Raw genomic sequence first — 26,270 nt, 5'->3', positions numbered from 1 at the left:
TTCCTACACTCACTTTATATATGATTTCTTGTATCTGAAAAACACGACGTTACTTTATTTTAGCACTATTTTAAAAAAATATGAAATTACTTTGACAAAATTCAAACTCAATCACACTATTTTATTTTGGTAACAAAATCTGCATTTATTATTTTATTTCCTAGAAAAGAAAAGGAAATTAGTTAATTAATTAATGATTAAAAACAGCGGTGGATGAGATGAGGATGTCATTCCCGTAGTTATTTTTGAAGACGAAGGTTGAATGTGAAAAAGCAAAGAAGCGTTAGCGAACTGAACAGTGTAAAATAAATTAAGAGGAACCCTCGATTTGTGCTTTTCAATTTTCTGCCCCTTCTCTTGCGTTGCGTTGATTTGATTAATACTATCAACTAAGCCCTTGTAAGTACACATTTCTTCCTCTAGGGTTTTATTTTTTTCGCGGCCTTTCTGTTAAATTTTTTACTTGAACTTATTTTCGCTGCTCATAAGTAAACGGATACTATGCATTCATTTAGAATACATGTATGCATGTTTTTTTGAAATTTATTTGTAATGATTCGTGTTATGTAGTTCTGTTTGCAATCTGGAGCTATGAGTTCGTCTTCGGCAGATGTTTTTCCAGCAATTCAGGTAATAATAATGCCTTTGTATGTCTTCAGTTGATGTTTCCCTCCCTTTTATTCGCTCATGAAATTTTCTCTATGTTGAGCCTAACACAATCTGGATTTTGTGAGAAAGCCTATGGTAGTGCTGTGCTACAAAGTTTATAACATTATGGATCCTCATTACTTTAAATATAGATTATTATATGTGTGCTACAAAGTTTATAGCATTAAGCCTATGGTTTGCCATTTGATATGAAGTTAATGGTAATTTTTTTTTTTTTTTGAATTCGATGAATGAAGTCAAAGAGATCTGGGATCAAAGTGTTAGGGTTTTTTCATTGTGTTTTCCCCCCTGTTTTTTCATTGGATGAAATATATATTGACAGGAAGTTATGCTGGAGTTCCGTGCTGGCAAAATGTTTCTTGAGGAAAAAAGGGTTGTTCCCGATACACGGAAAGGACTTGTTCGAATTGCTAGGGTATGGTTTACTTGCATATCTAATACTTTATTATTCATTGTGTTTTAAACCCACGACTGCAACTGGATTTTTAAAGTGTTTGCTTCTGTTTCAGGGTGAGGAGGGATTAGTACATTTTCAGTGGCTTGATCGCACACAAAATGTTGTTGAAGATGTATCCTTTGTTTTCCCTCCTCAATTTTGTACACTTGGTCATCATCATTTAAGTGGATGCACAATTAGGTTCCTTCCTTTTTGGTGCAAGTATTTTGTACTCTCTAGATTCTTTTGTTGTTATTCTCTTCAAGTGAATGTTTTCTGGTTTTGATTTGTGAGGCTGATTGAGTATTCTGATGAAATAGATATAAGAAAGTTCAGGGGTTGAATTTCTGACAGAAGAAACCTAAGGCTTTAAGAAACTGTTGGAGAAGATTGCTCTGACCTAGGTATTATAATAATAAGTAGAAAAAGTTTAATAAATTGCAGACACTGCTGCTAGAAGCAAATTCACCAAATGATGGTAGTAAGTGGTCCACAATTGTAACTAAGCCAATTTCATTTTGTGGAAACAGTGATGGATAACTGAAGTCAAGAGATTGAGCTGTGAACTTATAATCCTAGTTTTTTTTTTGGGTGAATATTTATCTGAGTTTGTTCTTAATGAAATAATCCAAAGTCTATTTTTTTGGTCTTAATCCTCCGGTTCATCAGGGGAAAGGGACCCCAACTTATCCGGAGTTTGGCCAAGAAGGTAAGTAATCCAAAGTTCATTTCATCCAGTGTAGGAGGTACGGGAGTTTTCATTTATTCTACATGTTTAATTCAAAGTGCAATTTGATTATTATTCTCAAATTTAATGTCTTCTGAGTTGTTCTTCCTGCTCCTTTCTGAGCATTATTCTGCTGATTATCTTTATTTTTATACCATATCACAATCATAATGATATTTGAAATGTTATGTTGCTTCCCGCTGGATTTATCTAGATTTTTCTTGACCCAAGCTAACACAGGATCAGATAATATTTCCCAATGAGGCTATTTTTGAGAAGGTTTCATTGCTTTTCTCTCAATCATTTTGGTTATACTATTTGTTTGATGATTCTTACAGCTCTAATTCTTGGTTGTGTAGGTTAATCAAACATCTGGAAGGGTTTACATACTGAAGTTTAATAGCGATGACAGGAAGTTCTTCTTCTGGATGCAGGTTGGTCTTATTACTCATTTCCTCTGATCTCCTAAGTGCTTACCTGTATGATTAGTTCTTACATTAATACATGATCCTTCATTGTGTCTAGGAATCAAATGCTGATGGTGATTCACAACTGTGTAGCTCAGTGAATGATTACATTAATAGACCATTAGGTAAGATGCTTCCTCTTGGTAGCTTAAGCCTTATTTCACTGGATAGTCCTGCTATTCTGCTTAAACGTCATTGTTAAATAGGTTTTTGTTCCTAATAAAAATGAAAGGAAAGTAGTCATGATAACATTTGTCTATGTCAAATTTTAAATAGTTCTAGAAAATATTAGAGTTTGCTTTCACTTTGTATTGATTTTTGGATCTGAGAAATTTAATACATTGGAAACCACTTCTTTTCAAGAAGTATACATATTTCTTTGTAATTCAACTCTATTATTGACAAAAGTTTTCAGAATACATGAAAACCATTGAATGTGTTTCAAATGACTCTTAGTTTTTATCACGGTTATAGGTACAGGTGCTTGTACCTGTACAGGTATGGGTATGGGATACAACAAAATTTCTACATACTTGGGGATCATTACCGCAGGGTGTTTTATAAAAAATATAAAAACATGTATAAAAGGATTAAATTATTAATTAAGTCAGCAAAATTATCTAAGGGTATGTACCCAGTATGGCTACAACTAATATTTAGAAGTATCCATGTGTCACAGACACTTCAATAGATTGATGTTTCTGTTTAGTATTCTGTTATTGTTTTATGGGAATATATAACACTAAAGCATTTTACAGTTGTTTATTGTTTGGGTTGTTTGATCCTTTTGATTAAGGTGACTCATATTTTCTCGTTATTGGAGCTATTATTACAAGACCAAGTAGTCTGAGTTGGCTCCATATTATCTTACATGTAGTCATATACATAGTTGGGTGAATCTTAAATTTCATCCGTCCACTGGATAATAGGTGAACCCAAATATTATGGTTATTAATTATATATGTAGAGGGTGCCCTCTAGCTATTGAACACTACTGAAATTTTTTTAAGTTGGCACCCTTTTATTTGGTTTTGATTCCTAGATGTGGTTGAGTTCTACAGTCGTTTCAGAGTGACATGGGCAAATAGCCAAATTTATAACATACTTCAAACTTTTATCTCTTGAAATAAAAGACAACTATATACTGATTAACAGAGTTGCTTGGTGAAGAGGAGCCTGATGGATCCCTTCCACTTCAAATTTCTGAAGATATGACAGAGGATGACATCTCGTCCAGGTACTGATGTATTTTGGATATTCAAATGTTTGCCGATGCTATGACTTGCAAAATTAATGAGTTTTGTTTCTTTGTTTTTTGTAATCTTGTAATTGATGAAAGGTAATTTGCACTTCTTGTAGATGAAATTCTGGTAAAGTTTCAATCAAAGTGGAAAATAATGCATGTTCATGCATTTTCTGTGTTTATTCAATCTTTCAGATCTTCTCACTCTGTACTGTCTATCTTATTTACTTCCCATTTTTTACCCATTTGCTAGATACCTCCATTCTGTTAGAGATTGTGCACTGGCCAAATCTGATATGGGTGGTTTTGCCTGTAGAATTCAGTGCGTATCCTCTTCTTTTTAGAAGGATTTATATCCTTTTTGTGCTAGACCGATTGATTCAAAACAGAGCTACCCAATCATGGCTATGAATTTTGTACCCTTGCCTTTTGCAAGTTCAATGAATTAGTTGAAAAGAGAATCATCATTACTCTGGATCTTAGAACCAACATCAAGTAGATTGGGTGTGCATGTAATATATGCTGTAGCAAATGGTTCTTTAGTGAAGAGAAAGAAAGTATAGGCCTGAAAAGGTCATGTCTTAAACTACTAAACTTTTCATTAGCAAATTGTCTCATCTCAGCCAGCCAATGTTTTAAGTACTAAATGACACATGGCTTCATATTCATCTCACTGCTAAATATCTTCAATTTTTCTTTTCTAAACATGAAATGATGTTATTTAAGGTTGTAGTGAGTTGCGACCGATCTTCCTTTGAGATTTGGTTCCTCTAAAATGAAGGTTGCATTTTATATAGGGTAAAATGTAGAGTTATGACCATTAATTGGAAAATAAATAGTTGGGATTGTGATTAAATACAAACATATGTATAACAAACTATGAAGTTGTTAAAATCTCAATTCTTTATATTTTATTTGGTGTGTTCATGCATCTAGGGAGGTGGGTTTGTTATCAAAGGACCCTTCTTATTGCTTTCTCTTATCTATGGCCAACTGGACACTAAATGTATTGAATTTTGTTGTTAAAAAGAGCTGCAAACTTAGGTATCCCAAACTTGGGTGTGGAAGCAACTAGTGATGTAACATCTTCTGGTCCGGTTAAATTGGAAGATCTCCAAAGAATATTGAGTAACATTGGACCTGCAGGTAATAAGTTCAATTGAAAGAGATAATCTTTTATGTACTTTTTAATTGTTGAGATGTAACCTGTTATTTTTCTGATGATGTTTGCAGATAGTATTGTTGATCCTGATGGAGGTAATCATTTGATACTATATTCCATTCCTGATTATCTATGAACACAATAATAAAGATGTGTGTCAACAGATAATATTGCATGCTATTACATTCAAAGTTCAAACTAGAGACTGTATAGGCCATACTGAAGTACATTTTTCACAATGACGATGACGGGGAAATACATGTCAATTAACCAGGATATGAAATTTTATCTGCTTAGTGATGAGTAATAATGTTTGGTTCACCACTGGAGTGATAGTTTTTTTGGGGTGCAGGGGGAGTCATTGTCTAATATGTGGGTGCATTATTATAATATCCAAGCATGTTTATTGCTAGTTTCATTGCTGGTATCATGCTTTTTGATTTTCATTGTATTCTTTGAAAACTTAAGCCATCCACATACAAAACTGTCTCATGATGAGGTGGAATAAGTTAGATTTTTTTTCATCTTATTTTGGGGCAACATGTTCATAAAATATAAATCTACATTGACAATTTTCTTGTATTTTTTTATTAGGCTTGGGACTCGGAGATATATTGAAGCCTGATCTAATAATGCCATTGATGGACATGTTACCTTTGGAGCAGCGTTTAGCTCCCTACTTACCTGAGGTATATGTCAATGTGGAGATTAAGTTTTAGTATTCTTTCATTTACAGATTCATGCAATATTCTTTGATGTAGGGTAAATGGTCTCCAGAAGAGATATTGGAGTTGTTGCAGAGCCCACCTTTCCGTCAGCAAGTAGATTCGTTTACTTATGTGAGAATGCAGTGCCTCACTACTCTTATTTAACATTTCTTTTCAAAATATACTTAATAAAGGTTTTTATGTATTTATTTATTGCTATAGGTACTTCGAACGGGACAGATAGACTTGTCTCAATTTGGAATTGATCCAAGTAAATGTGAGTAGTACTTTCTTAGTCTTTAGTCTACCCCAAGTATTATTGAGTTCTATACTAGTGTTTTTAATGCCCACAGTAGTTGTTTCTTCTCTCATCTAGCTTGTTGTATGACATCTAGCTTGTTGTATAATGGATGCTGATGTTTTTTTCCCTTTATTCCCTTTTTCTATTTGGTTTGTTAGGGGTTTCAGTACAAAAAAATTTCGCAAGTTTGGAGTGGGTGGTATAGTGGGAAAAGGGAATTATCCTTTTAGGGTTTAAACGTCTGATGCATGGTAGTCTCATATGAAATTGGTATTTTTACTATTTCATGTGTTTCTGGAAAGGACACAAAATGACAAAAAATGTTAGAAACTATTATCAGATTATTGGTTTGATGATTTAATATTGACTTTTTTTTTCTTTCTTGGCAGACAAGTTCACAGTTTTGTCTTTTCTTGAGGCTCTTGAGGATTCTGTTTCCAAGTCGGTTGAGTCTGAAGAGGCTAGGCAAGATGATCAGGATTTGAGATCTCAATCTTGTAACCGTCATGACCCAATGGATGAATCTCAGTAGCGTGGTTCGTTCAGCATTGTTCTTTTTTCTATAGATACAAGAAACATCTCATGTTTTTATTTTTATTTTTATTTTATCCGACACATTTTCTGCTTGAAAAAGGAAATTTAAAATGCAGTGAGAAAAAAGTACAAATATTATTTGAGATCTTTTAAGGTTATACGTTGAATTATTGATCAATAAAGGCCAAGCCATTTGTTTCCCTTTCCTTCAAAATGTTTATAATTTATAATCTCTATAATAACCAATGCTTCTCATTAGGTTATTGCTCAAAGTGCATTGAGTCACATAATGAGTTTCGATTGATGATGCATTTTGGTGCATAAACTTGGAAAAATGTTTTCGTTATATCTGAATTGCGTATAAGCAACTTGGTGCCTGTATTTAACTATTTTGTTTTTGTTTTTGTTTTCGTTGGAATCGAATATAATTCGATTTTGGAAAAGTTAACAGAGAAGTGTTGAAACGCGGTTGTCATTAAAAAAAATGTGGAAATTGAAATGGTCTAATTTTGAGCACTTGGGATTGGTCTCTGCATTTGAAAAATTTGCAGAAAACCAAGATGAATGCAAATCAGTCACTCCATACAACCATTATTTCGCGATCAGTATACTTGAAAGCGTTGAGCAAGGTTGCCGAAGCCCGAGAAGTAGGTTACAGATGATCACATTCATCAATGACTTTTAAATGACCTATAAGTATAACGTTTAATTAAACTTTTAAAACAATTAAGTATAAACTAACTTAAACTAAAATGTTATATGTGAGTTCGTTAACAATTCGTGTAATCTATTAACATCCTCACTATTGATTAGACGCACAAGATGCTTAATTGAATGCATACCGAATGCAGAAAGTAGTTTAAAGAATGTTTTACAATAACTCTGTTGAATACTCCAATAAACAGCAACTCAAAATTGGAATAAAAAACAACAGAGAATGCTTAAGCCACATAATTGCCTTCGCCAATTCTGCTCAAAGCAAACACACATCTGGAAACACCGACCGGATCCACCTGTTAACATTTTGTACAAATTTTAATTGCCATCCACATTGGTGAAACTTCAACTTCTGGAAGAAGACTTATCTCGGGCACAAACATAGGTGAAGGAACTACATAAATTAGAGTCTTTTGAAGGCTGGCTTCAGCTTTTTTCTTTTCTCACCAACCTTTGCTCCTGTAAACCTCGTCGTCATTTGTAGTTTGGTTTTAGCCCTAAGTTGGAGTGCCATTGCTGCCCTTAGGAACCTCATAAAGGGTTATACTGGTATCGCCAGTTTGAAGCATTTGATCTTCCTCATTTTCCCCCTTTGACTGAAAGTTTTCGAGAATTTCAACAACCTGGCTCATTAGTGGTCTACCTTTCGGGTTTTGGCTAAGACACTGGTATGCTAAATGGGCCACCTTCAATGCCGTTTTACTTGAATATTGCCCCTCTAGTTTTGGGTCTAGAATTTTCAAAAGCTTTTTGTTATGATTCAGTAGTGGACGGGCCCACTCAACCAAGTTGTGCTCTCGGCTGGGCCTGCTCTTGTCTAATGCTCTTCTACCAATAAGCATTTCAAGCAGCACCACCCCAAAACCATACACATCACTTCTAGCTGTCAAATGCCCTGATCATAATGACAATCCGGTTAGTTAACAGATGTAATCACTCATACGTAACTGTTAACATAGTGGCTTGATCATCAGTTTAAGATTGAAAGGACTATCAACAAGAATAAATGTAGGTTTCCTACACCATAAATAGTTAATATATACCAAAAGTTAGAAATAAAAAAGGACAGTCAAGTGCACAGGGCTTACACTTGTTAGGTTCACAAGGCAGCAACCTTGTTGCCAAGGGTCACCCCCTCACACTCTGAATGAACGAAATAAAGCACTAAATATGTTTTTAGTTCTTACATACAAATAAGATAAAATTGTTTCTAGTCCCTCAAAAATCAATCTGTCTACTTTTTGGTCCCTTATTTATAAAAATGTCATGTGATTCTTGTCTTTCATAAATAATTGTCTACTTTTGGTTTCTCATGTATGGAAAAATAGGGATAACAAATGACACATTTCCATGAGGGACCAAAAGGAAACAATTTATTTATTAAAGACTAAAAAATATATTTAATCCTAATATTTATTACGTCTCCGAGTACTTGGTGGAATGCTACTTCCACCTTTTCACTTATCATTAAAATGCTTATCTAGATAAAGAAAAATGGAATCCAAAAGCAGAACTTATGATATATTATGACCTCAAAGAAAAAAAGTTCACATATCACACATAAATATCATACCAATTCTAAATTTCTAATTTGTCATTAAACTCCAACCACGGACAGAAATCTAGAATATAGGAATTGACATACTTGTTTCTAATATGTCGAATATGTTAATGCAATACATGCAGGCTTTCATTTCCAACAACATGCAGAAAACGGCTCAGCATGTCTAATAACAGTTGTTTATGTCAATTCACAATTGTGTAAATTACATAAAAAAAAAAGAGAATTGCACTTTTTTTATCATTTATGATAAATCCATATTTCTGAGAAATTAGAAAAATGAAAGGAAAAAAATCAGCATCAATAGCTTTGAGTAACTCACCAGTCATGACATACTCAGGAGCAGCATATCCATATGTGCCCATTACTCGTGTTGAAACATGGGTTTGGTCCCCCATCGGACCATCCTTTGCAAGGCCAAAGTCTGAAAGCTTCGCGTTGAAATCCTGCTGGTTTATATACCTTTATTATATAGCAGAAATCTAGGTTTATATACCTTAATTAAATTCACTTGTTTTATAGAGGCACACAAGTACACATTTTTATAAAATCAAGGCCTGTTTTTCTACTTTACTCTTTTCAAATTTTCTTTTTAGAAAAGGAAAATACTTTGTCGGAAGATTTCCAATGAGATTATGACAGTCTTTATCAAATCAGCAAAATAATAAATTTTGCTAGAAAAGGAAAATAGAGAAATAAGCAGCTGAGGATAAGAATCCTCCAAAAAGAATCAAGAAAATACAAACCACGCATTGAAACAAAGACATATCAACTAAGCAACGGTCATCCATCTCTCTGCATTATGGCTATTGAAACTTGAAACCCCTCTAAAGAAACCATTAACTGAGCACCATAAAGATGTTAAAATAAAATTTTATACCAGGTCTTTTTAAAATTCTTGGTAGTAAGTCAGGTTGAATAGTTAGGAAAGATATTTATGGAAGATCAAAGCAGTTTCTTTTTCCTTTCAAATTTTGCAGAAGCAAAAAATAACTACTAATGTTTAAACAAAAGAAGCTCGCTTTGAGAAAGCTACAAATCTGTCTCTAGTAAAAAGCTGATAACAAAAACTTAGTTTTCCAGAATACGATAGAAGACAACAAACCGCATCTAGCAAGATATTTGAAGTCTTGAAATCACGATATATAATAGGCCTTTCTGCACCATGAAGAAAAGCGAGTCCCCTTGCAGCATGTAAAGCAATCTTCATTCTTTTTGACCAAGTCAATGTTGAGCCCACTCCTAGCATCAATAAACAATGTGATGGTTAGGATGGTAAAGTAGAGACAATTTCCTTACCAGTTTTTTTCTTTTTAGTTTTTAGATACATTGGCCTATGCAATGCACTTAAGGAATTAAATGGTAAGAATAAAGAGTTTATTCAAGGTTTCCATGTCAAAAGGAAGCTTTGACGAAAGATGGGACACTCATTACATGAATTGATGACATGACTGGGAGCTTTATTTGATTAGATTTAATTACTCATTTATCCTTTTTAATTCTTATAGTTAATAAGTAGATTTTTTAGTCCTAAAATTTACATTTTAATTTTCAAGAGCTTCTTGCCATTAAATTTTTTTAACTAACGAACTTAAAAAAATTTAACGACATGAACCTTTTAAAAATTAAAATATATACTTGAAAAACTAAAAAATTCACTTAATAAATTTCAGGATTAAAATATCCATTTATTAACTATAAGAACTAAAAGAAATAAATTTAAAAATTATAAAGGACTAAATGAATAATTAAACCATTTAATTACTAGCAAGTTAAATTTAAAAAAGAACATTTACAAATGGATAAGTTTTTTCAACATTTTGTTTGGTCATATAACTAACCCATCATGCTAAAAGCCATATAGAAGACATATGCAAAAGGCCAAATACTCCAGTATCATGCACAAGGTTAAAGGATAATATACTAAAGGCGTTAACAAATTTGGGACCTTCGGTGCCCCCAAGCAAACTACATTTGAGAAACAGCCACCTACATAAAAGGGAGAGATGGGCAGAGAGGGAGGACAGGAAGGTGGAGTACACTGTACACCATTTTGAAGCTCAAAGAAGGCTTCCTGCCTCCAATCCAGAAGTTGAGCTAGTCTTTCAGATAAATAGATAAATATGTAGGCCTTAGTAAATAACATGATAAGGTACAAACCCAATTACATATAACATTGGTTATGAGAATAATCTGATTCCTGTACATATAACCTTGGTCCAATTTAAAAATTCAAAATTAGATACATTTGCAAATTTCATGCAAAGCTTACTGCGAAAAAGATGTTTCTCCAAGCTCCCACTTGCCATGTATTCATAGACCAATAACCGGTGGTCGTCCTCACAGCAATATCCAATGAGCTTCACCAGATTTGGGTGACTGAATTGACCTAAATAGTTAACTTCCGCCTGCAAAGGAAACAAAACCATGCAGCTAAGTTCGGTCCTGTCTACTTTTCACTTGCATAAACTCCTTTCCACTCTAACTGTCTATTCTCATTGTTCAAACACCAAATCAAATTCAACAAATAGAATGCTCAACAACAAATGATCCATTATTTCCTCTTCTCAACTCCTGACTGTATATCTGTACACCATTTGTTTTCGTACATTAACGGGAAACCAAACAATCATACAATACCTACCTTACATAATATGTTGGGAATATTTAGCTACCATGTTCTCAGAAACAATTTAGATAGAATAATGATAAATCATAAATGTACCGCTGAGATTCTCTACCCAGTTTCTACCCATCACACTAGGTTAACCCATGCTAATATGGTTAAACAGTGGTTAATAAAAAATAGAAGTAATTGTATACAATTATCAATTTGTACTTGCGGCACAAATGGTTAAAATGTCTTAAGATTATAGAAATGTCTAATGGTGATTAACTTTATCTCACAGGAAGTTAAGAGTAAATGAACGTGTCTATATAATTATCACTGTGTACTTGCATCACTAATGGTTAAATATGTCTTACAAGTGTTTAATAGTTTCATGAGATTATTAAGATGTACTTATAACGGTGAATTAACTTTACCTAACAAGTGGTTAATAATAAATGAATGTGCGCACACAATTATCGATATGTACTTATGGCATTAGTAAAGTCAAGGCAAATGCTAACCAGTAAAGGGACTGGTTAAGTAACTTAAAAGTATAAATGATTTTATTGGGTGGCGAAAAATTACACTCTTCATTGTTTGTTTTTTTATTTTTACTTTTGTATGATTTTCACAATAAATAATTTCTTTTTTTTTAATTCTTTAACTAATATTTTATAATTAAATATACATCAGAGGTGATTAATATGTCACGACCTCATTAGTTAAAATGTCCAATGGCAGTTAACTGTGCATTAAAATGAGTTGGATGTTACAAGAGAAGTAGGGAAAAGTGAGTTACGTACGAGCCATTCCCTATCGCCTTGAAATCCTTCGCGATTAAGTTCCTTAATGGCGACTTCAGTGGACTTGTAACCCGACCTCACGCTATGGTCTATGACGCCTTTATATACAACTCCGAAGCCTCCTTCTCCCAAGATGAAATCGGGCCGAAAGTGCTTCGTCGCGAGCCTAAGCTCCTCGTAGGTAAAAATATCCACATTGCTGTATCCAGCACCTTCGCGGAGATCTTTGATGTTCATGGAAGCCAATGGAGCGCCAGATTCATGACCTACTGATCAAATTTTCATACGACGACTAACGTTAATCGATGAATGCAAAGAAAACGGTTCGGATCGAATCGGAAATTGAAGTTACCTGCAGGTTTAGGCTTCGCGTTGGAATCGGAGATGGAAAGGTGGTTTTGGTCTTCAATGCTAAAGCAAATCCCCATGAATCTGGATCTAAATCGAAACCGCGTTCACATTCGCATTCGCATACAGTTACATTATGTGGCGGTGGATTTGAGATGGTTCGTCGGAAAATGGAACCAACTCCCCAGGAATTGGAATTGCAAGTTGAATTTGAAGAAAGAAAGAGAGAGATAAAGGTTTGACTGAAACGAGTGAATAATGATTCAAAGTTCAATGGCGTTGGGTTCACCGATGGGCGTAGAAAGCGCCAAACTAAGGGCTCTAATCTTCTTTCGTTTTGGTCCCTTCTCTGTTGCACAAAATACCCCCAAACTCTACACTATTTTCATCCTTGCCATTTCCGTCACGCATGCTAGCATCAGTTTTTTTTTTTTTTAATGATCAATTTTGTCCCTCCACTCTATAAATATAATTTCATTCTTGTACCGTAAAAATAATTAATTTAGTTCACAATTCCATAATTATACCGAGAATTTAGTTATACTATTAATTTTTCTATATTTTTGTTAATATTTAGTGTGAATGTAGGATGTCCTCGATGACATAATAAATCTACGTGTGTAAGAAATGTTCTTCGTCAACTAACGATAAGGTAAAAAAAACATATACTTCATTTGACAATTTGATCTAGACATACTTGATCTAGTACATGGCTTTAACTTTCATTACGTGAATTTGTCATGTTGTCTTTCACGTGCTATGTCATCGAACACATTAATGGAAACAAAGTAAACTTGATGGTATGGTTAAATTGTTAGTACATTAGCAAAATTGTGAACTACATTAATCATTTTCATAATATAATGACTAAATTGATCGTGAGGGTAAAGTCTTGGGATGAAATTGATCATTTATTCTTTTTTTCAAGCAAATGTTGATCGAATCGATAATAAATAAACTCATGTTGTATAAGGACACGAGTTTAATTCCATTGTCAATGAGTGTGTAACTCATCTAAACTTTTGATGCAACAAAAACAAAATTTATTTTTTGTTTGGTTAAATTAATGCGTAAATTTGACAACTTTAAATTAATTTTTTGAATTATTTTTTTTAATCTTATCTTATTTTTAATTGAATCTTTTCATCTATCCATCATTATGGAAAATTAACTTCAGAGACCTCAAATCATACCCAATATTGCCACATATGTCAATCTACGTTAAGTATTCTCACATTTTCAAATCAATTTTCTCACTTCTCCAAATTAATATTCTCTTATTTATAGGGTCCATATTTTCAATTGTCATATCTGGATGTCCATTTAACTCAACTATTATTTTACAAGTCTTTAAAAACTTCACCTTGCAACAACTTTGTTGCAAACTCAAACAACTAATTTAGATGGTTAATTTTTTCTAACAATGCTTAGATGAAAGAATTCAATTAAAAATAAATATGAATCCAATGACCAAATAAAAAACAATTCAAAGACCAAATTAAAAATTATCAAACGATTCAAACACGTATAATTTCAAAAATCATTGCTTAAAATTAATATTTTTCCATTATACAAAAAATATGATTGAATGAAAATATAATAAGTTTTACATGTATTTTAATTTTTCATTGATTAAATTATTTTTTAAAATCTTACATATAATTTTTTTAATTTGATTAATTTTTTGTTAACAAATTTAATTAATATTTTTTTCCATCTACTTATACGTGTAAATACCATACAATGTCTGGGGTACCTATAGATTAACCGTGAACGGAATATGTTTTTTTTCGTAAATACATATTTTCTCTTTTACTTTTTCTCAATTTATACTACTTTGCAATTTAATACCCAATATACACGGGACTTTTTCTCTCTTTTTTATTTTTTTTAATTTAAAATATTATAAAATATAAATATTATATTATACAATTTTTTTAATTGGTTTTAAAATTACTTATTTATTAAATTAAATTTTATAATTTTGTTTTTTAATTTTTTAAAAGAAAATGATATTATTAAATATAATTATTTTTGTTTTATTATTTAATTTACTTAACATATTTTTTAGGTGAATATTTTTATTTAAAATCTGAATTTTCTAATATAATTATTTTTAATATAATTATATTACTAAATATAATTAGTTTGTTTATGTGATTAGATTTAATTAAAAATAAGAAGACTTTTTATTTAACAACTCATTTATAGAAAAATTTAAGATGAAGATATATTAGGACAATTGTTTCTGTAATGATCATGTTATCGGCAAATTTCACATTTTTTTTCTACTTTTTCGTTCATTTATTTTTCGTCCATCTCATTAGGAATGCTAGTTGAAATAGGACGACGCTTTGTCATCCTCTTTCTCTTTGGATCATGACCCCACCCCACTTATTTCGTTCATATTCTTGCCAACATTCGGGTGACAACAAAAAATAATTGCTAATTAAATATCTTTAAAGATATTTTTAATATATTTTTATTATTAAAAATAGCTTATATTCAACCGTTATCGTATCTTTTACATATTTTAATATTTTCTTTTCATATCTGCAAGACATAAGTAATAAAAAAAATCAATTCTTATCAATTAAGCAAAAAATAACGGTTAAATAAATATTTTTAAAGATATTTTTATTTAAAGATATTTTCAATAAATATTTATAAAGATATTTTCAATATAGCAGTTATTATTCTTTGAAATTTTATATTTATGGTATAAGATAGATGTATCAATTATTTTTTATTGTATTTTTTAGTTTATTTTAATACTACTAACTAATTTTCTTATTTTTTAATTAACAAACATAACAAAAAGATATCAACAACACATAAATTTAACTATAAAAGTACATACAAAATAACTAAAAATATATATTCTAATTTTATCCAATTTTTTTATTTTTCTTTATTTGTATACTTTTTCTTTAAAAAAATAAAAAAAATATAAAATTTAATTTAATAAATAAGTAATTTTAAAACCAATTAAAAAAAATTATATAATATAATATTTATATTTTATAATATTTTAAATTAAAAAAATAAAAAGGAAAGAGAAAGTCCCAAGTAATATATATTGGGAATTAAATTGTAAAATAATGTAAATTAGAAAAAAATAAAAAAAGAGAAAGTATATTTAGGGGAAAAAAACCCATTAATTCACCTACATGACCAAATCTATATTAACAGAATTTAACATATTTAGAAGACAAGTTTTGAACTTATTTTAAAATAAAATCTTGAGCAACACATCTTTTCAAAATTATGCATACACGGACAGATATGATTTAAATAATCTATTTATTAAAACTATAATATATATATATATATTTAATGAAGTGAATAAACTCTTACAAAACTTATTTTACTTAAAATAAAGAATAATTATTTTCCAGACTAATAAATTTACTAGATGAGATATGATAAATACAAGTTTTATTAATAAATAGCAATATAAATCACCGAAAATAAATCAAATTAAAAGTGACAACATTTTTATTGTATCAAATAGTAAGATATGATTATTTCTCGTAAAAAGATAAATAAATATATAAATAATATAATTATAAGATATAAATTAAATTTTTTTTTCATAACTGATATTGTTCAATTGTAAATAATATATATATATATATATATATATATATATTTATTTAAAAAATAAATACAAAAAAATTACATCATTGAATCAACGGATCGTCGGGTAAAGGTAGGGTCAAATCAGATCATATGCGCATTCAATCCAAATGCTTGGTGGTTTGGACTGATTGAATGTTCTGGTTCTTGAACCAATGAGTTGATCCAACATCTGAGTTGAATCTGATAATTATTATCTCCTATGTCTACCTAACATTCAAAAGGATAAAACACGATTAAAGTTGTTGCCATTGGCGTTTCCACGGAAGCTCTTAGCGTCGTATTGAGCATTAATAACCAGCTAATATTAATTCAATATACTGAAATTTACTTAATGAATTAATTTTTTAATAAATATTTTAATTTGTATAGATTAGAAGAAAAGAAGATAATTTTATTCAAATAAGATAAAATTAATATATCAGTATGAACAATAAAAATTTTCTTCTAATTATTTACCTACTATATACGTAATATTTAAGAAGTAAAAAAATATTAAAGTGAACAATTTTGAAAGTGAAATCTAGGTTTGCATTCTTCATAATTACTATTGACAATTTCCAAAGTTTGAAAATAATTTTTTTTTCTATTTATTTTACAAAACTTCAATCTTAGTAATTTCTCTTCAAATTTCTTTAGTTCTCTCATTTTTTTTGTCTTATCCTAATTTTTTTTTTTGTGTACAACTTTGACTATAATAACAATTAACTTGAGTTTTCATACATCTTTTTATGTCATGAAGACCGGATATGAAAAAAAGTTTTCATGCATTTACTCCAATCCTCCAACCCTAGTGGGTTCTCTTATATATTCTTATTATGATCATACATTAAGATTTGGATAAATAGTGATTTTTTTTTCTAAATATGTAATTTCCTGAAAAATGCGTATTTGAAAGATAAAAATATAAAATTTAGTCATCGAAAGTGTTAAAAGTGCGTCAAATATATTTGACTGTTAACTTCCATATGTCACCGTTAATAAAATAGCTTACATGGCACAGAGGGACGAATTTGTCACTGAAATGTTTGTTAATGTGATCATGTTGACTGGATTGGACGAAAGTATTAATAAAATATTATTTTTGAACGTAAATGTCAGTAATTTTTTGTTGGATGAAAATGTCAATATTTTTTTATTAGAGAAAAATGTCAGTAATTTTTTTGAACCTAAATGCCAGTACATTCCATTGGACCAAAATGCCAATAAATTATCATTATTGGATGAAAATGTTAGTAATTTTTTATTGGACTAATTTGTTAAACCTGAAATTTCGTTTAATTTAAAGGTAAAATATAATTTTAGAGTAAATTTTTGTCATTTTTTATCGTTACAAGCATAACATTACAATAACCACTTAAAAAATATATATTGACAAACATAATTTAAAATAAACATAATAATAACGATAATATTGATTTTCAGCCATAATTTATCTGTCACAATAGAAATTATACAAAATAAACATTATAATAGTCTACCAAAATAAACATTATAACAGTGTATCAATCATTATAATTTTTTTTTCAAATTATAATAATTACTCACAATCTACTATAAATAAAAGATAAATATATGACATATTTCACTTTTTCGAATCTTGACTATTTTATTAACGATGAATTGATGATGGTTGAAAGTTAATGACCAAGATATATTTGTCACACTTTTTACACTTTTGGAAACTAAATTTTATATTTTTTTTTTCAGAAACACATTTATCAGCGAATTATACATTCAGGAGACAAAAATGACTATTTATCCATTCCTATTTCCAAAGAGTGGGAAGAAAAAAAGTTAAGAAAATATTATATGACACATATGTTCCTATATTGATAATTAGAAATGATCACGTTGATAATCATCTCAATAAAAATTCGTCCATCAATATCATGTTGGCTATTTTATTAACGATGACAGACAAAAGTTAACGATCGAATATATTTGTCACATTTTTTACACTTTTGAGGACTAAATTTTATAATTTCATGTCTCAAGAACGTATTTATCAATAAATTACACATTTAAAAATAAAAAGTTTTTTTTAATACTTTCGCTTAAAGTCTCAGTTTTACGGAGAGCCTTACTTGATAAACTAGTCCTTACTCTTGCAAATTGGGAAAACTTGAATCAAACCTAAACCTACTTAAAACTTTATTTTCTTAATTATCATTTAGACATATATATGTCCATAGAATCAGATTTAATTTCCATACCTATTCCTCCCTTTTAACTTTTAAGGCTAGGTTTACTTTTATAAAAGATAAACTTTTTTTTGTTTTTTTCTGTTAAAGAAACAAACCGACAAGACAAACACTACAGTGAAAGTGGAAACCCCAAGTGTAATTACGAAGTTGATACAATATAGAAAGGTAAAATGCAAATTATCTCATCAACCCAGTAATTGATGCTTTATACAAAACAATGTTCACTTGCGATGCATTGAATAATTAGGACAGGTAACAAAAATCATGTTTTGTAAAGTAATCATTCAATTCGAGAAAGATGCGTGCCAATCACATGCGACCATACAATCTTTCTGCAAGTCACATTTGTAAATTTGGTCTACACAAAAACATTTGGAAAAGAAGTTGTGTGGCTATTTTATTTATAATAAGTCCCTTGAATACAAGAAAGGATCGATCGATACAACATAAACTGTAAATGAATAAATATAAGCGAGAGAAAACATTTGGGCAATATATGTATTGTATGTATGTATATAATAGATTGATAGCACACATGACTTGTATAAGTGTGCTGATTCAAATAAAACATGTTTTCAGGGTTTGTGAGGATGAAGACGAATTGGGAGGTTCTTTGCAGGTACGGGCAAGGGATCAACGATAATCTTCTCATCTGGAATCAATTTTTCCCACTTAAACCTCTTCACTAGGTTGTGCATGAAAACCAATATTTCCAATCGAGCATACTCTTTTCCGGGGCACATCCTTGGTCCTCCACCAAATGGTACAAAAGTAAAAGGAGCTGGCCCTTGTCCTTCGAATCTAGTTGGATCGAATTTCTCTGGCTCTGGAAAGTATTCCGGATTTTTATGTGTTGAATTTGCACTCCAATACAACTACACACATAGCAAAAGAACCAAATTAAGTGACATCAAAATAAATAGCAGAACATATGTTGGATATCATTTTCATCTAATTCTATAATAAGGATTGTTGGATGTCATATAAAACTCATCTTCATCAATTTCCTTACCTTCCATCCCTTTGGAATTGAGAAGCCATTGAAAATAAAGTCATTGATAGCTTCCCTAAAACCTCCTTGAAGTGGAGGAGCGATTCTCATTACTTCACAAGCTACATTCCAAGAATACTTCATCCTGTTGATATCATCCCAATTCAATAACTCTCCGGGCAATTTCGATTTTGCGATTTCCATTTGTTCTAAACACATTACACAAAAACGAAGCACGAATAAGTATATATCATCGAGAATCACGGCATATATATTAAAATATTTATTTTATTTTATAAACAAATACCGTCTTAGACAATTCTTAACACAATAATGTTTAAAACTGTATTTTTATATAGTTTTGGGCTTAACCTAGTTATTCATCAATTCTTATAAAATGTTCATTTCAGGATGAAGTGTCCTAAAAGAAAGGTTTCTTGTGGAATTGTATTTAAAAAGGTAAGTTTTACTATATTTTCAATAAAAAATATATAATTATATTATTAATAAAATAATAATATGCTTGACTAGCTTGTTGCATGAAGTGGGATTCTTTCAAATTTTGACAAAAATAGCACGAAATTAGAGCAACAATCAACCGCATAAATGATGAGGTCAGCCTTGATAATTTATTTAGGAGCTAGACTAGTTCGTAATTCAAACGTCAGCCGAATCATGCATGTGAAAATCGGTGTAGTTTGACGTACGTTAAGAGGAATTGAAATCACGAAGATTTGGACTTGTAGACTTGATAGTTGACTTTAAATACTTTTTTAAAGATAATTCAGAAAAAAGTTTGACTTTAAGTATTGATATTAACTTTTTAACAAGCAAAATCAACACAAAAATTTAACGATAGACTCACCTTGATAGACACTATCATAAATGTGAGGGAGTTCAGCAAGATATTTGACAATGAAAGTGCATGCAGCACTAGCAGTGTCATGGCCTCCAATCAAAAGGCCAAGAATCTTGTCGGCAATATCCAATTCATTCATGAATTGTCCATTCTCATTGCATGTTAACAACATGTGAGATAAAATGTCTTGTGTTGGTGAAGCTTTTCCTTCAGCTAAATCAACCTTCCTCTGTCTAATGATCTTTAACAGTTCCTTCCTGATTGCGTTTGCTGCCTTGATTGCTTTGTTGAACGGCGTTCCAGGAAGATCAATAGGCACTGATATGATTCCAGACGCCAACAGGTGAAAAGGGTTCTCAAATTTTGCTACGTGATTCACATCCTCAACGCTCATAAACAAACGACAAGCCAACAAGAACGTGTACCTGTACTTAAGCATATGCATAAAATCAATTAACTCATGCACTTTAATTAATTGATTACAAGGTACTTGAATTGTGATTAATCTACTAAAATCAGTCTAGTGATGATAGGTTTGAAACTAGCTTGTTGCATACACACACACACACAAAAAAAAACGATTATGATCACCGATGCATTAGTGGAATGTGTGATTGTGTAAACGGCAAAATTTGTAATATTGCATTTCTAGTTGCACAATACAACTGAAAACCATGGTTATTAACATGAACAAAACTTAAAAACAATATTTATGTGTTTTTAGTATTATATATTTAAAGAACAAAATCTAAATTTGTGGACATATATATATATGATTATTAATGAATGAATGTATGACCTCTTAGCCAAGGGATAGACGGTGAGTTCCGTCTTGTTGTCCCAAAGGGAAGCGAAGTGGTTTTGAGCGATGGTGTCCATGATGCCAACGTAGCGTTGGAGAGCCTCGGGCTTGAGGAACTGAGGGAGCAACTTCCTCATCTTTTTGGACTCTTCTTTGGAGTTGCTCTGAAGCGTGGAGGGGAACACCTTGTTGACGCTGTTGGGCCACCACGCTGCAACAAGCTTGTTCTCGTTAGAGAACAAGAACTTGTTGCAGGTGGCCCCACAGAATATGACCGCGGGTTCCCCGAAGATGGAGGTCTTGAACAGTTGGGAGGAGTACCTGATCATCCGGTCGAAGATGAACTTCTCCGGATGACCCTTCCATCCTGTTGACAGGAACTCCAGGCTCTCCCCGATCACCGGGTAACCGGTTGCTCCAGGTGGCAGGTTCGGGGCCACGAATGGAGACCTGTGTTTGTAGAAGAGGAAGAAGAGGGAGAGGGTCACGAAAGAAACGAAGAGGAGAAGGAGGGAGAGGTACAAGTTATTATGGTCCATGCTTTTCGTGTGAGTCCCAGTTTGTTGATTAGCTTTGCTTTGTTAGTGATAAATGAGCCTTCTTATAATGTTTTTAACTCACAGTACTGGTGCAGTGGCATGCCAATTTATAAGCACAATGTTACGGGGTGCGCAATGTGAACAGATACATCAAATGATTAATAGTAGTTTAATCTTTTTTCATATAGAAAATTATTTATTAAAAGATGTGAGCTTTTTGATAGATTTATGTATTTTAAGGAGCTTTTTTTGGTAGGGACTCGCGAGTATTTTTCACTTAATTATGTAATCTTACTTGAGGGGCTAGAATCATTAATTATGTGTGTCGAAGTATTCTCTAAATCTTTGATGTACTTGGTTGTATCACTAAGACTATAATTTAAGATTATTAATTAACTTAAAAACAATTTTGCATTAATTAATCCATGGAATAACTATATTAGATATTAATTAGTCACTTAAAAGAATCTATATATCTCAGGAAATTAATCTTTTGTTGCGAGGAATATTCTGGACAAAACAAATTAAAGAATGGAAAAAAATTCCAAAGCGGCAACACTATTGATTAGTTACTGTGTGTCATATATATAGTCAAATTTATAAAAGGCTGAAAAAATGAAATTCAATTCATTTTCATCAGGTTTCGTCGGATTCAAGAAAACACATCTCACATTAAAAAAATATTTTAAATAAATCATAAATTAATTATTAATTATATTTTAATTCAATATATCTATATATATAATTTAATAAAGAATAAATAACATAAACATACTTAAGAATTAAACTATATTTTTAGTTAAATATATTTTTATAATTAGTATTATAATTATAATATTATTTATTTAACTATCAAAATAATTATTCTATATTTTTAATAATTATGAAAAATAAAATATAAAATAATTCTATAATTAACAATTATATAATATATATTTATATAATTACATTATTAATAAATATAAAAAAAAACATATGTGGTGGGTGGATATGAGAGTGAGGAGAAGAATAACATATCCGTCTTTATTCACACTTTTTCAAATCAGAGAAAATTTATTTCCGATCATAACATATTATTTTTTTCCGAGATGGAACGGACACTCGATCATAAGTTCCTGTTTTTTCGTAATTATTGTTTGTGTATTCATTAGCTGCAAGAAATATGAGACTAGTATCCGCGTTTGGCAAAGTGCAATTGATAATTAAGGTCATTTGCTGCTTGAGGTTATCTTACCAACTTCTCAGTAGAACCTATAGTTCCTACTTGTCTCGAGTCCCAATACCTTTAACCCACCCATTTAATGAAGGCTTTTCATTACTACGCCTTTTGATCTTTTCATACAATTGTAACTACATGCTTTTGATATTATTGCAACAAACTTGTAATTCAAACTGCTGTAGCTCTATTGGTACTGCTGCTACCTATTTACATAACTTTTTTTGTCGATAACAAAAACCTTTAACCCAAGCTAGGCATATTAAATTACACGTACGTGTTTGCTTACAAATGAGTAAAAAGATAAAAGCAGTTAGCCAGCAGCTCCATCGTGAAGATAGGATTACCAGTGTATTATTGGAATCACGCCCTTAATTTATTTTAATATTTCAAATATTTTTTTAAGATAATCTTATTTAAAATAGGATTAGACATTAAATATGGAATATTAATTTAATAGTTATACACTTTTAATATAATTTTTTACAGAAAAATTATTATATATTATATGATTATTTATAATTAAATAATAGTATAAAACTAATTTATAGAGTAATATATAACTTATTTTCTCATATATATATATATATATATTAAAAAAAAGTGATATTTTATATATATATATATATATATATATATATTAAAAAAAGTGATATTTTTTATAGCAAAGATTCAAATCATAATTATTATGATATGAAGACTAATCAATTCTATTAGATTAGACCCGGTGCCGTTGGCAGTTGGTGGTATCACCCTTTATTTTCAACCTACTGTCAGCTATTATATATTAATTTAGATTAACTAAATTTTTAATCTTTCAACTTTTTAAAAATTTAGTTTTTAGTCTCTAACCTTTACAAATTTTAATATCTAATATGTAAATAAAAATTTAAACCTATTATTTTTATTTAATTAATGAAATTTCATAGAATAAATCGAATTTTTTAAAAGTTTAAAAACTAAAAACTTTAATGAAAAAAATTAAAGAATCTTGACTGGTCAAACTTTTCTTTAAATTAAAAATTGAATTTAAAAAAAATTAAGAATTAAAAAAGTAATTAATCCTATTAATTTTGACTTTATTTCTGTAAACAGGGAGATAGACTTCAATTTGTGACTACGTAATGATTATATATAAGACAAGAGTTTATATGTGCATGTTTAGCTTAACATTACTGATTTAGCGTCCAAGTTGTATATCATTGTGTCAAGATAATTCGCTTAGTTGCACCGAAATCTTTTTAAGATTAATATACGTATCTTAACCGTTAATTACAATTGCAACTGCTTTTTAATTTTACTTTTAAAGTTAAAGCTAGTTAAATCTGATAAAACACATGACTACATATAACTAATTATTCTTGAAACTCTCCTAATTATGATGCTATTATTAATGTTATGGAGTACCTAATTTCAAAGGGATTAATTAAGATTCTAATTAATGAGTTGAAAAACAATCATAGAAAGTTTTTGTTTTGTTTTATGCAAATGCATGTGCTGCATGGAGAAAGATGCATATATATGGAGAAAACTGTTTTATCAATACATTCAGATAGACATGTAGTCTTCGCTAAGGTTGAAATTACAGCACAAGGAAAAATCTTCTGCAGAATGAGGCAAAAAGCAAACATTGCCGCGTAAGTTACTGATTCAATGGATCTGCACTCGTGCGAAGAATCATAGTTCTGCTGCAGTATCAAAATTGAAGATCACATGCCTTTATCAAAAAAATAAAATAAAGTTCAAGATCATGGTCTGAAAATATGCTTTTACTACTGCACAAGTGCTCTTCGTTCATTTTATTCTATGCTTACTCCCTCTCTTTTTCCATAGTATAGTAGATCTACGATATCGACAACGTTTTTTCTTTTGTTTTGTTTTTATAAGTTATTTTCTCTAACATAACCTTGACCAAAGTAAATATAGCTGAAAAAACAATTAAAATTTATCAAATTGAGATTTTTATTTTAGCTTATTTATACTTTAGTTCCTTAAATTTGAGTTTAATCCGATTTTGCTCCTCAAATTTAAAAAGATAGTTTTAGTCTCTCAAACTAATTTGAAAAAAATACGTTTTAGTTTCTAAACACTCAATTTTAGTGATTAAATTTTTTTTAAAACATTTACTAAACACTCAATTTTTTTAAGATCATAATTTATTCTACGTATTTATTATCCTATTTATTGTTAAAAATTGAAACTTTATTTGGACATTAGAATGTCTTTTATAGATATTTCTTTCAATTCGCACATATCTCATTAGTTCTAGACATAGGAAGACAAATAAGAACAAGAAACCTCTCAGCAAGAAGGATATTTTCTGACTACTATTCGACAATAACAATTAATAAAAGAAGTAAGTCAATACCATCATATTATTAAACTTCGAATCTTCCTTCGCAGACGAAGTCATGGCTAATCCATGCCAACCACGCATTTTAATTTTCTTTACCTCGTTAACACGGATTAATTTAATTCTAATTAATTCAACTCGCGCGCAGCACAATTCCTCTTGTGCGAGCCACTGGTTGTATTATTATTAGAACAAATAATATTGCATACCTTTGCGAACCACTCGTGCAGCACAAGGTACGCCAGGACAAGATGAATAGATTGAATAAGATTATTATTAATAATAAACAAATAAAAAAGAAGAAGGCCTGTATTGCATATCTTTTTTTTCTGAAGCAAAGGGTAGAAAAGAAGAAAACGCGACAAAATTAAACAACCACAATTTTTTTTAATAATGAAAAGCAAGTATATATTTTTTATAAAAAAAATTAGTTCATCGTGTATGTAAAGTTTATGTAACTTGTGTTTTAAGAAAGATCGATTTTCAAACTATATGTTCCCTCGTATGTTTTCCTTTTATATATACTAGTATTTAAAACCATTTACGTGTGTGCAAACCAATATTAATCGTGGCCCAATGTCTATTGCCCTATATGTATAACTATAATGTGAACCTTCCAGTTCCGCGTTATTCTGTGTTTGACACGAATGTCGGAATGAAGCACACAAGAGCGGAATTGAGTTAGTCACAAATTGAATCGCATTACATATATATGCGTGTGGGAGGATTATTAATTAGTACGTAGCCAAAGACATTGACCATTAATATAAGCATTAGCTTACAACATCAATAATTTTTTTTATCAGCCACATAAAAACTTTCATTATTAAAAAGGTACCAGTGATACTACAACAATACACAGCATTTGAAACTAAGTTAATTACCCGAAGAGAAAGCACTTGATAGCAAAGCCACTTTCCCAACATAACTCAGCTCAAGATAAAACATAAAATCTAAACTAAGATACAAAGACCAGCCGCACCTATAGTATCTCAGATAGTCAGATATACTAAGGCTTAAGAATATAACTCTCCCAACCAAAGGCTAATATAACTCTCCCAACCAAGGTGGATCATCTACACACCTGAGACTTCCCAAAAACCATTCAACCAGGTTGTAGCAAGCCATGCTTCCAAAAACAAACATTTTGATCACTTACACAATCCTTCTTCTACGGAATCCCAAAACAACAAAGTTCTGTTACCCCCCTATTAGGCATTCCAAAGGTAAATTTAACCAAACGTGTAGAGGATAAGAGAAGTTTTTCACCTTGCATGATAACCAAGACCATGCAGGATTTCAACACAATCAAATCCCATACCATGTCAAAATTCATGGCTGCCCCACTGAAAATAATATCGTTTCTATGTGTCCATAG

The 26,270-nt window shown here is 30.6% G+C and overlaps 3 protein-coding genes across 7 annotated transcripts; 1 reads left to right on the top strand and 2 right to left on the bottom strand.

Annotated features, from left to right (window-relative positions):
* Positions 1–212: 212 nt before the first annotated feature.
* Positions 213–6,345, top strand: LOC100799938 (26S proteasome regulatory subunit RPN13). 2 transcript variants are annotated; one of them, XM_026128520.2, is made up of 15 exons: positions 213–399; positions 571–630; positions 992–1,084; positions 1,179–1,238; positions 2,073–2,111; positions 2,192–2,266; positions 2,358–2,424; positions 3,455–3,536; positions 3,796–3,864; positions 4,573–4,688; positions 4,776–4,799; positions 5,299–5,393; positions 5,466–5,543; positions 5,634–5,688; positions 6,102–6,345. In XM_026128520.2, the coding sequence occupies exons 2-15, from the start codon at positions 592–594 to the stop codon at positions 6,242–6,244; spliced, it is 1,035 nt and encodes a 344-aa protein (XP_025984305.1). In that variant the 5' UTR covers positions 213–399; positions 571–591; the 3' UTR covers positions 6,245–6,345. The 2 variants fall into 2 exon arrangements, with proteins under 2 accessions (XP_025984305.1, XP_003525320.1); XM_003525272.5 differs by lacking the exon at positions 3,796–3,864 and having other exon boundaries at positions 217–399.
* Positions 6,346–7,069: 724 nt separating this feature from the next.
* Positions 7,070–12,717, bottom strand: LOC100800465 (probable serine/threonine-protein kinase PBL17). 4 transcript variants are annotated; one of them, XM_014775850.3, is made up of 6 exons: positions 12,291–12,717; positions 11,939–12,207; positions 10,797–10,932; positions 9,630–9,766; positions 8,847–8,973; positions 7,070–7,858 (listed from the first exon to the last, which is right to left on the bottom strand). In XM_014775850.3, the coding sequence occupies exons 1-6, from the start codon at positions 12,364–12,366 to the stop codon at positions 7,461–7,463; spliced, it is 1,143 nt and encodes a 380-aa protein (XP_014631336.1). In that variant the 5' UTR covers positions 12,367–12,717; the 3' UTR covers positions 7,070–7,460. The 4 variants fall into 4 exon arrangements, with proteins under 4 accessions (XP_014631336.1, XP_006580500.1, XP_014631337.1 ...); XM_006580437.4 differs by having other exon boundaries at positions 8,847–8,970; XM_014775851.3 differs by having other exon boundaries at positions 11,939–12,204; positions 12,291–12,680.
* A 5,786-nt stretch (positions 12,718–18,503) lies between these two features.
* On the bottom strand, positions 18,504–21,399 carry LOC100801007 (beta-amyrin 28-monooxygenase). The gene is made up of 4 exons (XM_003525274.4): positions 20,782–21,399; positions 19,989–20,407; positions 19,145–19,332; positions 18,504–19,007 (listed from the first exon to the last, which is right to left on the bottom strand). Exons 1-4 carry the CDS (start codon positions 21,321–21,323, stop codon positions 18,708–18,710), a joined length of 1,449 nt encoding a protein of 482 aa, XP_003525322.1. The 5' UTR covers positions 21,324–21,399; the 3' UTR covers positions 18,504–18,707.
* Between the last annotated feature and the right edge of the window lie 4,871 nt (positions 21,400–26,270).

The sequence above is a fragment of the Glycine max genome, chromosome 5, assembly GCF_000004515.6.
Source record: "Glycine max cultivar Williams 82 chromosome 5, Glycine_max_v4.0, whole genome shotgun sequence".
NCBI lineage: Eukaryota > Viridiplantae > Streptophyta > Magnoliopsida > Fabales > Fabaceae > Glycine > Glycine max.
This window is presented reverse-complemented; position numbering and strand designations above follow the sequence as displayed.

What these genes read in the sequence shown, in the direction of transcription:
- LOC100800465 (XM_014775850.3), bottom strand. Translation starts at nt 12,366, where the DNA reads ATGGGGATTTGCTTTAGCATTGAAGACCAAAACCACCTTTCCATCTCC. An exon ending in GGAGAAACATCTTTTTCGCA is followed by an intron (nt 9,767 to 10,796) that starts GTAAGCTTTGCA and finishes TATTGATGCTAG; the next exon opens with GAGTGGGCTCAACATTGACT. An exon ending in CAAATATCTTGCTAGATGCG is followed by an intron (nt 8,974 to 9,629) that starts GTTTGTTGTCTT and finishes TATATAAACCAG; the next exon opens with CAGGATTTCAACGCGAAGCT.
- LOC100801007 (XM_003525274.4), bottom strand. Translation starts at nt 21,323, where the DNA reads ATGGACCATAATAACTTGTACCTCTCCCTCCTTCTCCTCTTCGTTTCT. An exon ending in GTCTATCCCTTGGCTAAGAG is followed by an intron (nt 20,408 to 20,781) that starts GTCATACATTCA and finishes GCTTAAGTACAG; the next exon opens with GTACACGTTCTTGTTGGCTT. An exon ending in TTATGATAGTGTCTATCAAG is followed by an intron (nt 19,333 to 19,988) that starts GTGAGTCTATCG and finishes TAATGTGTTTAG; the next exon opens with AACAAATGGAAATCGCAAAA.
- LOC100799938 (XM_026128520.2), top strand. Translation starts at nt 592, where the DNA reads ATGAGTTCGTCTTCGGCAGATGTTTTTCCAGCAATTCAG. An exon ending in ATGAGGCTATTTTTGAGAAG is followed by an intron (nt 2,112 to 2,191) that starts GTTTCATTGCTT and finishes TTGGTTGTGTAG; the next exon opens with GTTAATCAAACATCTGGAAG. An exon ending in GAGTAACATTGGACCTGCAG is followed by an intron (nt 4,689 to 4,775) that starts GTAATAAGTTCA and finishes TGATGTTTGCAG; the next exon opens with ATAGTATTGTTGATCCTGAT.